Here is a 15,201-nt window from a genome sequence, read left to right on the forward strand (position 1 = left end):
GTTGGCAGAAGCTCTTAGGTTTTGTGCAGGATCCTTGTACCTGTGGGAAGGAGCAGTTCTAAAGGTCAGGGCTGTCCTCAACTCAGAGCCATTCACAGCAGGTGAGTTACTGACTCCCTCTGTTACTGTTACTCCACTCCTCAGCCTCTGGCACTGCCTACAAGGCACTCCCTGATGACAGCAGCTAAGTCAGTGACAGAAGGGGCACTAGGGGCTGCACAGCATAAGGTAAAGCCAGAGGGCAAGGAAGTTGCTGCCAAAGTTAACATCCCAGTGAATTTTTACACTTTAATGGCAAAAAAACTGTAGTTTGAAATTCAACAGCTCTTCAAACCAGTAAACCAGAAAGTCAAAAATTATTGGTCTTCCTAAAAGACATTTTTTCAAACATCAAGGAAAAATTAAGTCTAGGAGCAAGTCTGTTTATAGACTTATAAATGGTGTCACACCCCCAGGGATTTATAAGGCATTTCAGTGTGGAAAAGAAAAAATGCAGCAGTAGCCTGAGAACACCAAAGGACTCAGTGGAGTAGACCATCTCAGCAGTGTCCCTGCAATACTAAGGAAGGGAAAACACTTGTTAAAAACACTACAAAGTTTTTTTCTACATCACTAAAATGCTCTTCCTATTCTGCTTAATCAGCAGCTGGATGCTAGTAAAGTCTACTAACATAACTGGAATACCAGAAAAGTTGAATTCTGCCTGTAACAGCTGTTACTGGTTGGGCTAAAAGAAACAGTTCAAGTTGGTCCCTCTCTCTTCAGTGGTGCTGACTGGCTGGTGCTGAGCTCCTCTGGTGAGGTCTAGAAAGGGTCACCTGTCAGATCTGCACTGCTCTGGGCTCTGTATCTGGAAAAAGTGGAGCCTGACAGGAATTTCAGTTGTAATAGCACAGGCAGTGAGGGCTGACACCTGTGCTAGGAGCCAAACTAAAGACTGCTAAAAGACTAAGCCCAAGTAACCTGTTCTCAGTACATTCTTAGACTAAAGCCCACTGAAGCTGGAAAAATCAGCCTTTGATTTCAAAGAGCTTTGGATGAACTGCACAGGAAACCGTGTGCATGTTGGGACACATGATGCTATTTCTGAGTTGGGTTTAGCAGTACAGCATCCTGAGCCTGCTGTGGCAGATGTATTAATTCGTCTTACTGGTTTTCACATCAACTTAGGCTCTCAGTGGTCCAAATCCATTTGAAACCCATTCTGGGGGACTCCACCTGAGTGGCCAGGCTGGAGTTTTAGGAAGGAACATACTTTCGAGCTTGTTGCAACAAGTCCTCCTTCCGCTGAACCAACATACGCTGCCTTTCATCAGCTGACTTGGAAAAGCGACTTCCCCTGGCCTCAAAATCTTCTGCTTCATTAGGTTCTGCTTCCATTTCATTGAATTCCACCATTTCTTCCAGTCTGGAGTTCAGTTCAAGTGGCACTCTCTCAGTCTAAGAGAAAAGGAAATAAAGCATACATCTTTGCAAAATGTGGGCTTCTTTGTATCAAAACAAGAAGCTACAAAGAATTGTCGTTTTCTGAGGCACTGGAAGAAACCAGAGTCTCACCTGCTATACCCAATTCCTTTGGGTTCCTTTGAAAAGCCCAGCCAAAAAACAGAACAAAGCTATTTCAAACCATGCTCAAAGATCCTGTATCCTATAACGCTTTATCTTTCATGCCATGTTTGAAAGTAATGTCAAAGAAAAACATTATTTACTCATAATTAATGCTCTCTGAAAATGGGGCATTTGAAAGTCAGATTCTGCAGCTGACTTGACAAGTGATGCAACAGGAAAGAGTTGAAAAAGCAGAAATCCACATACTAAGGGAAGAATAACAAATGTATTTGCAAAGATAATTTGTGCTCAAGAAGGGAATTCATGAGGCTTCGGTTCACTGGATTCTGCAGCACCCAAATTATTCTGGATTAGACTGCTGGCGCAAGGCTGACAACCATCCCAAGCACGGTGTGCCAAGAGAGGAGCTGGCAGCCTCCACATGGCACCTCTCTCTCCCGACAGCCAGCTGATAACACTAACCCAAAAACTGAGCTGCTGGATGATGGTGTGGGTTCGGCAGCAGAGGTGAAACAGCACATCCTGATCACACTCTGCCACACACGATCACATCAGCCCCGCGATGCAGAACCACGCTGAGAGCCAAGAGTGGTGGCATCAAGAAACAAATCATCTCAGGCAAGCGCTGAAGAGTGTAGCCATCATTTGGTATCCAGAGGACAACTCAAGCCAGTGGGATGCTCCAAGGCAGCATTGGCCAAGGCAGCTCCTACTGCCTGGTTTGGGGCCTTTGGCAGAGCTGCTGAGGAGCTGCGATGGCCAATTCCCTGGGATTGCTGCTCCAGCCCCAACGGCCTGGACGTGGCAGCATCACAGTACAACACACAGGCTTAGGCAGCTGATGTGCAAAACAAGTTGAGTCATCCCAAAGCCCTAGAGACAGGCCAGTAACACCATCTCCCCGACACAACGCCTTCAGGGAGCAAACACCAAGACAAATGTCACTTCCCATTAGGTAGGTGAGCCAAGCAGGAATCCCAGAGACCAAGTCAGTACAGTCACTGCAACCTCAAACACAAGTGCAGGTGCTCAGCCTTTCTCAGCAAAACCACCAGTGCTGCAATTTACCAGAGGGCTCCAGTACAAATACAAATGCACTGGGATAACACAGGGGCAACCACTGGACTGCCTCAAAGCATTGCCACATCCCTGAGGAGGGAGGGAGAGCCCCAAAGAATAGTCCAATGGATTGTACTGGGGGCCAAGATGACCTTGGCAGACCCAGTAGAACAGGTACAGAGCAACTCAATTGCTGCTTCCAATTCCCACACAGGTGGGCAGGGAAAAGGGAAGCCTTGCTGGGAGAAGCAGTGAGGAGGCCACTCACTGCAGTCAATGTTCAGACAAGACCACTCATTTTTCCCACTGGGCCATTTGTATCAGAAGATGTAAGCTGGCTCACCTGAAGTTTGGGGGTTTTCATAAGGTTACAAAGATTCAAAAATGGATACCCAGAGCCCAATCCTCTATTGGAGCACAGGAACAGTTACCAAGGAGGTTTTAGAGACAAAACTATCACAGCTAATTGCAGTAAAGGTTATGACAAGCCTCAGTAATGCAGCAGAACACAGATGCAGAAGCCTGTATACCTCAAAAACTATTCTTCTTTCAGGCTCCAAGAGAAAAAGTTTCATGAAAGCCATGGGATGCCTCAGAAGTGTCTCTAAATAGCCACCAAGTACTTAAGCAAGGGAGGGCATATAGCAGAGGAATGGAGAGGAGGCAGAGCATTATGCACATCACTGGAAGCATCAGCATTCCAATGCAGCGCTGGAGAGAAGCACATGCACAGTGCCTCACTAAGGGTACAGGCCAGGACTGATAGAGGCTGTCAGTATTTAGAGCATTATCTCACAAACCTGTAACATGATTTTATACCATGATGGTGCTCAGAGATGCCTCTCAACTACCATTAGATTGTATCAGCACTGACTCCCCAAAACCACAAGGTACAACTGGGGAAAAAAGCCCCAGTCATTAGCTCTATCTTAAGACCTTTGAACTCTAAGTAGAATGAAGTCATAATATGACATAAGGCACTAGGAAAACCAACACTACACATGAAGAAGAGTTCTTTTATTTGAGAGTTGTAGGTGCCCTAAGAAGTGTTGTTCCCAACAAGCAGAACTCATAGGTTGTTGTTGATCTCCACTTGCTGTTGGAGATCTACAAAGATTCCCAGTGGGTATGCTGATTAAAAAAAAAAAAAAAGGTAGAATGCTTGTAAAACTTACTCTAAGGCTGCAGCACAAAGGAACTGGAGCTTCCACAGCCTCTCTCAGAGACTGTGTCATAAGGTGTCAAGGTCTGTCTATCCACAAATTAGAAATTCAAGTCATACTCAGAGGAGAGTATGGCAGCTTCTAATGTCCCTTCCCACTTGCCTTTAAAAAGTTTCTCAAAACTCCAGTGAACCCTGCTGAAGTAGCTTGTTTGCTGCTTGCTCTTTTCTCACAGACAAACCTTTGATTGACAACAGCAACAGATTCTTCTGGCAAGCAGAAAGAGATACACCAGGTATTTGTTACAAATTAAAATCAAAATCAAGGGGGCAACAAAGAGCCAGAGGCTCCCAAGGCTCCTCTCCACAACAGAAATACCCTGAACAGCAAGGAGTTAATTAAGTAAGACTCCTTGGTAGAACTCCGAGTTCTGTAAGAAGAGTGAGCAGCTTGTCCAAAGGCAGCCTAAGCTAACACTAAATGCACAAAGCATTTCTGAGGCAGGAAGAGGACAGCAGCCCCTTCCAGCTTCCACAGCACTACCCAGCAGCACGTTTCTCTCCATGCATGGCAGTCTCAGTCTCCCACTTCAGCTCTTGCCTATGATTCCCTCCTTTGGCACAGCACAGATCCATCCAGGAAAACCTTCACAGAGGCCACCAGTTCATCCCCCACAAGTAGCCACCAGCAGTCCAACTAAACTGAGGGATATTCACAACTGAATATTCACTGTCTCCAGGTCATCTCTGTGCTATCCTACATGATAAAAACAGGTTCTCCATCCAAACCACCATTTGCTCCAGCCAGAACACATCATCTGAGCAGAGCTCTGCAGCACTGCAAAGCAAAAAGGCATCTCTATTAGAGAGCATGTGCTCAGTGCTGTAATGTATGGACACCACTCCCAGGTTCTTCAGGTTCTGTAGAAGGAAGGACAGAAATACAGGCAGTGCCAGGCAGGAGGGAAGAAAGATGAACAGCAACACAATCATTCCAAGTGGGATTTGAAGCCAGAATCAAGCTAAGGATGACTAGTTAGATACCATTTGTACCAAGAGAGGTTTGTCTCATTAAAGAGCAGAGTAAATGCCTCCAAAACCTTCAAAGAAACCCAAAAATGTTTGATCCAGACCAAGATTTTCATTTCTGCAGTTCTGTAGCTGCTGCCTCAGGCTCTTATCAAATATCTGTACCATCACTACCACTTCTTCCTCAGCCTCAACTGCAGAATCAGACCAAATCAAAAGGGCTTTTGTCTTGCAATCTGCTAACAAGGGAACTGCCACAGTTAAATTCCAGGTAGTAACAGGTTGGTTATTCAGGTCACTAAAGGCTGCAGAGAAAGTCACACACCTCACAAATTCACTCAGCCAGCAGAAAGGGAGATTTACAAAACAGAAACCCTCAGGATGTCACTATTACAGTCAGGGAAAACAAAAGTGAAATGAGATCTTACTTTACTCACAGGGTAATTTTCTTTCCCTGCCACACATTAGATAGCACATACTGCTTAGTAAATACCTTAGCAAAGAACAGCAAAACCCATTATTCTGCTTTGTATACAGAAGGGCTGTTATCTCTTGGTCCAGTTCATATCTCACTCCATTCCCACCAAAGCTCCCCATCTCCTAAAGCTTCCTCCAGAACACAAAAAATTCTTATACTCAAAAAAAAAAAATATATACTCCTCCTTTTAATGGAAGTGTTTAGAGATGTATAGAATGGGAATAAGAAAAGGGGGAAGAGCAAAGCAACCTGCTCTTCACATTCCACAGACAGGCATGGGCTGACCAGACATGAAAAGAGACATGATGATCTTCTGTTCTTTGTACCATTTGAGAACACTTTCCCTTAAGGAAGAAAAATAAAAGCACATAAATAATCCTCTACAGGGGCACTATATTCATATCTGATTTATGTGCCTGACTCTGTTAGCTCTGATGTGAAATGCAAGGAAAGGCTGCCACCAGCCTGACCTGCTCACAGAACCAAAGGCACCTACCAGTCATGCAGCTTCTAACTGTGCTTTCTGCCCATTGTTATGCCAATTTACCTGTGTGACAGTTCCAGTATCCTCCTGATCAGTGCTGTGCCTTTCCACAGGGTTGTTCAGTGCAGGTCTAATGCTATCTGCACGCTGAAATGCAAACATCATGGGTTTAATACAGTGTGGGAAATTGCAAAAAAAAAAAAAAAAACCCCAAGTTCTTTGAACACATTGAAACTCTGCCCTCTGCAATGTCAGGCATTGTGTTCAATTTAGAAACAGGTAAGTTAGCAATAAACAGAATGCTCTGTATTGAGAGAGAATTGTCTCTGCTTCCCCACACAGACTCCAGATAACAGTACTATCTGATGTGCACAGAACCAGAATTCAATATTGTTATTAACAGAAATACTGGCCCCAGACTGCTTTACGAAATCTACTGGCACTAATTAAGAACAAGGCATCATTTTGCCGACATTCCTTGCAAAAAATCTTCCTAAGTGGTACAATTCAATTATCTGTCAGCAGAGAAATCAACTGGAAATGTTCTAAAAGCTCTGCACAAGAGAGACTGGGAATAGCTGCTTTAACTGAGCAAATATTTGTCTCTTTTCTAGCTAGGACATTTTCAATATATTTTTGGTACATGACTGAATACACAGCATTTACAGAGATTTAAACAAAGGGAAAAACAAAACCCAGATTCACCAGTGCTTCAACTCATTTCATTGCCCTCAGTCATTAGTAAGAGGCTCAGTGCTGTGATAAGAAAGAAGGCAATTTCAGGTGCACAGTTTTATGACTCACCTGTGTGGGGAAAGGCACCTGGATGCGCCCTTCTAGGATGTTGTCAGTGGTGATCTCTACAGAACGAGTTAGCTGCAGATCCTGCAGAACTAAATGATAAGGAACCTGAGGGAACATCTCCTGAATCTGATGGGCCTGGAGAAAGCAATACAGTCAATATCAGCAGTAAATAGAAGTTAGTTGATAAGTATGTCAACAGAAAGAGATTAAAAATATTACCAGCTCAAAGATGCTGCTTATGATATGCAAACCCACAGACAGAAAAGGGAAAGAAAACCCATGCTGGCTGTGACTTACAGGGCAATATGCTGCCTCCACTAAAGTCAACACCCAAACTGCAGCTCCTAGGGAGACACCACATGGCCCTGAACAGTGCCTGTAGATGCACAAAGCTTTCAAAAGCTTCCCATCCCTCTTCTTATGACAGCCTTTTTAATAAAGATCTATATAAAAATCATGGGTGACTGAAAGTTAGATCAACACTGGGAAGAAAAAAACTATTTTGCTTTTTGCCATACTGGTTCCAAAATGGTACCAACATGGACAAGTGGAGTAAGTTTTAATAAGCCCTTCCCTCCAGCCACCCTCCCTACAAACCAGTTTAATAGGGTCCGAAAATTCAATTACATTAAACTGAGTTGTCAGGGAACTGTTATTATTGAATTTCAAGTTAGTTAAATAATATCCAAATTAAGTAAGTAAAGGTAAGAAGGAAGACAAATAATATGTTTTCAGAGTCAAACAATTAGATTTCATTTAATATTTAAATGTCTTGTTTCACTAATGCCCAAAGTCATGTGGGGGCAGAAGGGAATGAGAATGGCATAAAGAAAAGAAAGGTGGAAGGAGTTTTGAGAACAAAGCAAAAACTATGCACCAACTGACAGTGAGCTCCAACACAAGAAACTACTGCAAACCTAACCCTCCACTGTACTAACTCGTGACCAGACCAACTGATTCAGCATTTCAGCCTCTGACTTTCCCCTCAAAATACTTCCCTAGGTTTTTATTCAGAAACACAAAGGAAAATGTCACTTATTTTCTATTAAAAAATGTGTAACACTAATAATTTGCTAACCATTAACCAGCTTTCCATTAAAGTAGACATTTTAATCTAAGTTCCTACTGTACTTTTGATAATACACAATTCTAAAAATATCATTACTCATCCTTAACAAAAGCCCATTTATGTCACTGTGTCCAGTAAAAGAAAAATTAAACTGACCTCAAATGGAGAGTTCCTGCATATTCAACTAATAAATCATGTGCTAACATCTTTTTGATCCCTTCCTGCCTCAAACAGCCTAAAATATTGGCCTTACCCTGCTGATGTTTAAACAGAAGTATAGGCTATGGGTGGGAAAGACCTAATATTCAGAAAATTTCATCACTTTATGAGACACCTCACTGAACATTTATTACCATGGTATAGAACACAGTAGCTTGAAGAATTCAAAGGAAACATCACTTCTCAAAAAAATGGAAGTGTTTCATGAGGACACATCCTTTTCTTTTTGTACTAAAGTTTTTATGGAAGAATTCAACAAATACGGAATTTCAAGATTTATACTTCTATCATCATCATGAATCAGCAAAAGTTGAGGGTGCTAGAGAGCCCACCTTACACTGATAAGACACTGAAATTACTATCTTGAAGCTTAGTGCTATTAAAATTAAAAAACTAAATCAAAACCTACAGAATGGTTTGATCAGTTACTACTTGACCAACAGCTAAATTCTCCTGTTACAGACTCACACCCTTTGGTGCTTCAAGTTGTCACAGAAGTACTGAAAAAGAGCTGAAGAAGTTGCACTAAGCAAGCTGAGAAAAAGTCTACTCATCTACCCAGGACGTACATGTCATTCTTCTACCTCACTGACTTACCTCCAAACCTGCTCTTTTATGCTGGCACATTTGAACCCAAATACAGCCCTAGCTTCACTGAAGTAAAGCTTCTCTCTCTCAGAAAAACAGCTTTCATCTAGTTTCTTAACACTGTTTTGACTTCCTTCCCCTTTATGTTCTCCATTTCCATGTAACCCTTTCCCCTACACAACACAAACAGGAAGGCTGAGGTGCAGTCTCACCATAACATTGAGCTGGGAGTTGCTGGCTTGTGCAATGCCGAGGATGTTGGTGGTGTGCATCACTTCCACAGAAAAACTAGGCAGCCAGCTGGCAATTCGGGAGCCTGGGAGTAAGAAGTCACCAAGAAAGTCAAGAAAGAGCATGAGAATTTCAGCAGGCCAAGTACTTCTACATGTATTTAACATAAATCTTTATATTCCACAAGGAATGTGCAGGGAGTTCTGCAGTGCAATCTATTCCTAAGGTCTCCCAGACATGGAGATGGCTGGAGTAAATCAGTAACTGCCCATTCTCTCTTCAAACACACTGCCATAGTGGTATAACAATCTGGGGGCTGGAAAAGGATCAAGGAAGTAATATATCCTTGTTTTCTTTTTTTAATGTTCCTATTAAAGTGAAAATTAAAATAATCCAGAGTCAAATCCAGCAATTTTACACAAACAGGACAGCTTCTAAGCAATCTGAATCCAGGCCCAAAATACTACTTCAAAGGGACACAGAGTAACTGAACAAGTGACTGCTGCAATTGTGTGCTTCAGCTCAACAGAGCAGGGCAGATGGGTGGCTCCCTTCTCCTTCTGTGTTGCCAATTAAATAAACACAGGCTTTGCTCTATGCCACTTCTCCTTCTATCTCCATGGTAATTCTGCAGGTCTCCAAGACACTGGAGAGCACTGGGGAGGACAGCCATCAAAAACACTGTGTTATTCTAAATAAATATGTCCTCTGGAGACCTAAAGCACCCCCAGAAGTAGAAGCCATGCAGAAGCTATCAGCCAGTTTCCATGTACCTAGAAACTGTCTGACCCTTCTCTGACCATTATTCTCCCCCTACAATCTCCAAAGATTTCAAAACAAGCACAGATGAGGAACAGGTCACTGTGTAAGTTTGCAGTGAGCATTTCAACTGCTTCATGGGAGCTCCACAAGGGCAGAGCCCAAAGTTGAATATTTGCAGTACTGAAATCATCTGAGAAACACTGAGAGTGCCATCAAAATCTGGGAGAAGACCAGCATGCACCAATACCGAAACTCTAATAAAATTTGGAAGATAAACAACATAAATTGCCTTTTTCAAAACAAATTGTCTCCATACACAGAACTTATTGTGACCTGGAATCACATCTGCTTTGAGAGTACTTATAACACACTACTAAAAAACCCCAAACATTTTAAACTGTTGTGGCTACATGATTCCTTCTGAGACTAATCTTCTGCACCTAACTAAGCATTGCAAGTATCTTGTAAACTGAGAGGCAAATGGACTTTTGACAACTACACATTAGCTAGGTGACAGGGGAAAGACTGACTTTTAGACTGCACAACAGAGGGCTTTTATTCCCCCTCATTTGACTGTTGTTGATTAACCATCACATGGTAGCAAAGACGACACAGGAATTTCCCATTCTGCTTGTCAACATGGCACACAATGGCATGAATAAATGGCAGTAACTGAAGCTGCTGACCACAACAAATCCAGAAAAAGGGAGCACTTGTACAGAACCTTTCAAGAAATCTCCAGAGCTCTGGAAACCTCAGAGACACATCTGAGCTCTTGCAAAAGAACCAACAGAAACACAGTGGTGTTTGACAAACACAAGCAGAGCATGGTTTGAGTTTCAGCTGACGCACAGAGAGAACTCCCTTCTAGAGAAGGCTGCTGCCCTTGTTTATTTGGGCAACAGCAGCGGATGTCAAACGCGCTCAGCTCACCGTCAAAGTGGAAGAAGTGATTGTGCTGGTTCAGGCGTGGTCTGCCTTCTGCTGCTGCCACAGGCACCAGGTTCTCATCCAGATTCTCCCTCTGGTGATCCTCCCTCACGTGATGGCTGTCAGTGATATTAAGAGACATTCTGCAGGTGGGGCAAGATGTGTCTTGTTCCAGCCAGGACCGCAGGCACGAGCTGACAGGAAAACATTAACACTGTGGTGAGCTTCCAGTGTTTTTCCAAACACCACTGTCACCAGTACATCCAGCAGCTGTAGCATATTCTGTACACAACATCAACACATGGACTGCTCAGAGATACCCCTAATGAGCTCCTGATGACTCTGAAATAGGTTTCTTATTACTTTCAGCTGAAAATACTCAAGTGTTCACTTTTTATAAACATGCATGAAGATTTCTCACAAGCTTAAAACGCTCTCCAAGCTTGCTGTCCTTCTAGCTCAGAACAAGCAAGTTTTGCCTGGAAGGGAAAAGAAACCAGTTCTTTTCTTTCACCATTCCCAAGTGAAAAAGGCAAAAACCAACTGGACACATAGTTAATGTATCCTGACACATTTTCATAGCAGTTCTGCCTGTGATGAGGCAATAGCATCTCCAGTGTTTTCAAAGAGCTTTTCAAAATACTAATACCCAAACCACAAAAGTCAGTACCACTCCAGGAACTCTCTACACAAGATATTTCTTAATACTAACAATTCTGTGCCATTACAATCCTTCCTCAATTCTGAAATTTTCTGTCCTGCAGAAAGTGAGAAGTGTTTGAAATGCAGGTTGAAATACTCAAAGCAGTGCATGTTTTTTGATTTATGCTGATATGCCCAGCTGCAGTATTTGTTCAAGTTATACCTAGTTTTCAGTGTGGAAGAACTGAATTTCACAGGGCTGAATGCTTCTCAATATTATAACACATACTTCACATTTTGCAGGGTGGGTTTTTTTCCAGAAGTTCTCAAAACACTTAAAAAAGGCAAAGACATACAAAGAGATCAAATAAACCTGTTCCAAAAATTGTGTACTTGTGAGCAAAATGAAGGCACAGATCACAGATTTGGGTTGACAGAGCAAGGGAAAAGGTCCAATTGCAGGACTATAGTGAAGTCAAGGATACAAGCATTCTGTCCAATTCCTGAAAATCTGCCAAGTGCTTTCCGTCATATTGCAATGGAGGGATACACAGTGATGGGTTTCTCAAAAACAATCAAAGCACCACAGTAAAAAACTGCCACCTTCCACCACCTTGGTCACCAGCACAACCAGCATGCTGGCACTGGCAGTGCTGTCCAACATCACCTCCCTGACCACAGGAAAACCACCCTGACCACAGCAAACGCAAACCTCTGCCTGAGCTGTACTCCAAAGGTCACCTGGGAAACACCCAGAGTTTCCCAAGCTGCCACCACACTGCTGCTCCTCAACAGTTCAACATCGAGATGCTGGAATGGGCACGACCCCGTGTCAGCTGCATCAGCACCAGACCGGAAAAGCCAGCCGGGGTCACACCCACGGTGTACCACACAGGCAGAAGGGCTCAGTCACCAACAGCACCTCAGGAGGAGGAGGGCAAACAGCAAGTCAAGGCTGGCAACCTTTCAGAGCAACAACTCTTAAAATTGCCTGCTTCCTAGAAGATAAAGGAGATTTTCAACATACCTAAAAGATTCAGACACCTACTCCCATTAAATTTCCTTAATATTTGGGCAGAGGGCTGATCTCAGCAACACAAATCTTCTCTACCACCTGTTGCTCTGATTTCTTAGGATTTTCTAAAGCCTTCTGAAATTACATTCTTGTAGAGAACTTTCTCACACAACTTTCTGTAAACAACCTATTGTTTTGCATTCTTTCACAGAGGCAGAGAAATTTGATAGACTGGTAGTTTGTCCAGTGTCGTTGGAGAGGTGGCACGTTCACCTTCCAATCCACTAGCACCTTTTGAGAACTATAAATGACTGGAGTCAGAGGAAATAAATTAGTCTCTTCATCATGCCCACGCTGTGGTACGTCCTTTTTCCTTGTGTCCTCTAGTGACAATCACCTTCTCTTCCAGTCCAAATAACCCATGGGGAAAAAAAATCCCACATAACTGAGAATGGACACAGTGTTCAGCCTCTTGACAAAATCACCAGGCTTTTATGAGGAGAGAAACCACACTCAGGTTGTAAATAGGGTTATTAGTTACATCTGGTTTTATATGCAAGCCATTCACTGTCACATGTTCCCTCCCAAAAAGCACCAAGGAGTGTAACTTTATTCAGAACTGTAATTGCTTCAGAAAAAAATACAAAAGCATCCTTTTAAATACAGAGAAAATGTCTTTCTGAAGAGAAGACCCTGGGCTTCTCAAGTGCACAGCAGGTGATTAAATATTCACATGATTCAGTAGCACTGGAAAAGGAGTTTCTGCTATGGAGGCACATTATCTCATTAGAGACTTCTTGGAACAGAGATAAATATTTATGGCAAGGTTTGTCATAAATGACAACAAATTAGCACACAGATTACAACCTCTGGTTTGACAGTTACCAGAAAAGCAAAAAGCTATTTACAGAAAGTAACACCACAGGGACAATGTAACTGACCTGCATATTCATCACATGGCCCTCCAGAAACGCCTGCTTCAATCCCTGTTTCTCATTTCATATTTAAGCACAGGCATGGAAGTGTAAGCACTGCTACAAAAGATCCAAGGAAAGTCATATCCAGCTCAGCATACTATGTCCCCAAGCATATGCTACTATTCACTACTGAATGAGTGTAAGAAGCAGTGTATAGAGAAGTTCTTTGGCCAAAAGTCTCCCAGTTCTACCTACCAGCTGCTTAGGGACCATTTCTGCTGGTTTTGTTAACCTCTTTTACAGCCCTGATGGACTCATTGCCCCTTGAAATCACCGATTCAGACCTGGCCTCCACAGCTGTCCTGGGGGACTCACCACCATGCAAGAATGCACTATATAAAAATACTCCCTGTTTTCTCCTTAAAGCTGGTATCTGGAAAGTATTTAAGGATCCAGCTCCAATTTTTCTTCTTCACCTGAAAATTAACACAACCTCCACACAACAAATCTACTGACCTGTGTTTGAGAAACTCAACACTAGTTACCCACTGACAAGGTGCACACTCTTAGTTTGGGGGAAAAGAAGTGCACCAGGTGGAACAACTCAAACATGAAAATGACTGGAATGAAAAAGACTTGTACTTTGTTGTCAGAAGCAGACCAAGACGCAGGCAGCAAGCACTCAACAGCTCTGCTGGTAGTTTGTTACTTGTCATCCCACTGTAAATTTCAGCCCATGCCCATCTATCCCTTCCCTTCTCAGCTGGGTGCACCCTCTCCAGCCTGGACACGTACTTGTGGAAGAGGTGGCCGCAAGGGAGTTTACGTGCGGATTGCATGGAGTCCCAGCAAATGGCACAGTCATCATTGTTCACTGCCAGCTCCTCTGGTGTTGCAACTGCAAACCTACAAAGAAGAAACAGAAGGAATGACTACACAAGCTCAGCATAGCCTGCTCTCTAGAGAATCCAGCACTGAGAAACCTTACCCTCCATGTTAACTTTTCATTAAGAGACCTATGCCAGCAGATTTGTTATTTTTCAGGCTGCACTGCAAAGGAACACACACACACACATGCCTCTCTGATGCCTTTTGCAGGCACTTTTTTGCACACCTCCTCATACATCCTAAGTGCAAAAAGCTTTGACTTAGTACCTTCCAAGAGACAATTATATGATCATTTTGCTGAGATCCTTAAATTATAATCTGTATAGATTTGGTTTATGTCATTTTTCTAAATTAGTTTTAATAGCTGTACCCATTAAGCTGTCTCTTTGGGATCATAAACATTTATGGTGACTAATTTTGGCCTCAGATTTTGCCATTCCCATTTGTCTTGACTTTTCTCTCTTTTTTTTTAAGCTACAGTGCCATGGAAGCAGTATTTAAACACGACAATATAGAATGCAACAACATTTCACAGCACTGCTGGTGTGGAATGTATCTGAAGAACAAGCACATAAAGGCAGCTGCCAACAGCAGCTTCAGAAGGAAGTTAGAATGTGGCTCTTCCAGCACAATCAGAATGACCACAAACTCATCAAGTTGTTCAGATAAGAAGTCTGTGACACACGCAACTCAAACACCTTTGTGAGCAGCTCAAAGGGGTTCAGTGGCTGCATCTTACTGGAAAGAAACAATGCATTGTGGACAAGCTTTATTTTGCAGCTCTTAATGTAATATCACAGCCATTAAACAACTTCTCAAAAAAAGCCTCAGGAATTTCTAGACAAGCCAGTGTTCTCCACCTGGACTACAGCAGCAGGAATCAGAATTAATCAAATGCACAGAGGCTCAAAATTAAAACAGCACAGTGATGTACAGAAAGAGTATAATTCCCTGTGGCTCTTAAAATTTTTAAGAACACAGCTGAATTTTTAAAACACTGGATCAGAGATGCAGTACTGTTTGGTATAACATTAGGTTTTAGCAGGCCTCCCAATTTCTCTATATTACATCACTAAAAGGGAATGGACTGAAGTACTGACAAGGTACTCTCGGCTCCACTTTAGGAAGAGTCTTAGAGGTGGCTTCAGGTTTAGTAAATACATAGGTAAAGCTAGGCAGGATTTAATTAATATTTTGATTTCATTTCAGTCAGTAAGTGAATGGTATGGCCTAATGAAATTAAGAGCATTGATTTCTATCACAGCCGAAGACAATATTTGACAGCTAAAACAGGCAGAGCTCTTCAGAGCTTCTGTCACCTCACTAAGGTAGTATGCAAAAGAATACAGAAAAAA

The 15,201-nt window shown here is 42.6% G+C and overlaps 1 protein-coding gene across 1 annotated transcript in view; it reads right to left on the reverse strand.

The window, feature by feature from the left end:
• The window catches only part of AMFR (autocrine motility factor receptor), a 28,706-nt gene that overhangs the window by 1,696 nt on the left and 11,809 nt on the right, over positions 1-15,201 (reverse strand). Inside the window, exons 8-13 of the mRNA XM_068202808.1 lie at positions 13,754-13,864; positions 10,388-10,578; positions 8,674-8,777; positions 6,586-6,720; positions 5,845-5,928; positions 1,256-1,440 (exon numbers count right to left, since the gene is read on the reverse strand). Coding sequence (XP_068058909.1) covers positions 1,256-1,440; positions 5,845-5,928; positions 6,586-6,720; positions 8,674-8,777; positions 10,388-10,578; positions 13,754-13,864 — 810 coding nt within the window. The remainder of the gene's footprint in view (positions 1-1,255; positions 1,441-5,844; positions 5,929-6,585; positions 6,721-8,673; positions 8,778-10,387; positions 10,579-13,753; positions 13,865-15,201) is intronic.

The sequence above is a fragment of the Anomalospiza imberbis genome, chromosome 12 (assembly GCF_031753505.1).
Source record: "Anomalospiza imberbis isolate Cuckoo-Finch-1a 21T00152 chromosome 12, ASM3175350v1, whole genome shotgun sequence".
Classification (NCBI taxonomy): domain Eukaryota; kingdom Metazoa; phylum Chordata; class Aves; order Passeriformes; family Viduidae; genus Anomalospiza; species Anomalospiza imberbis.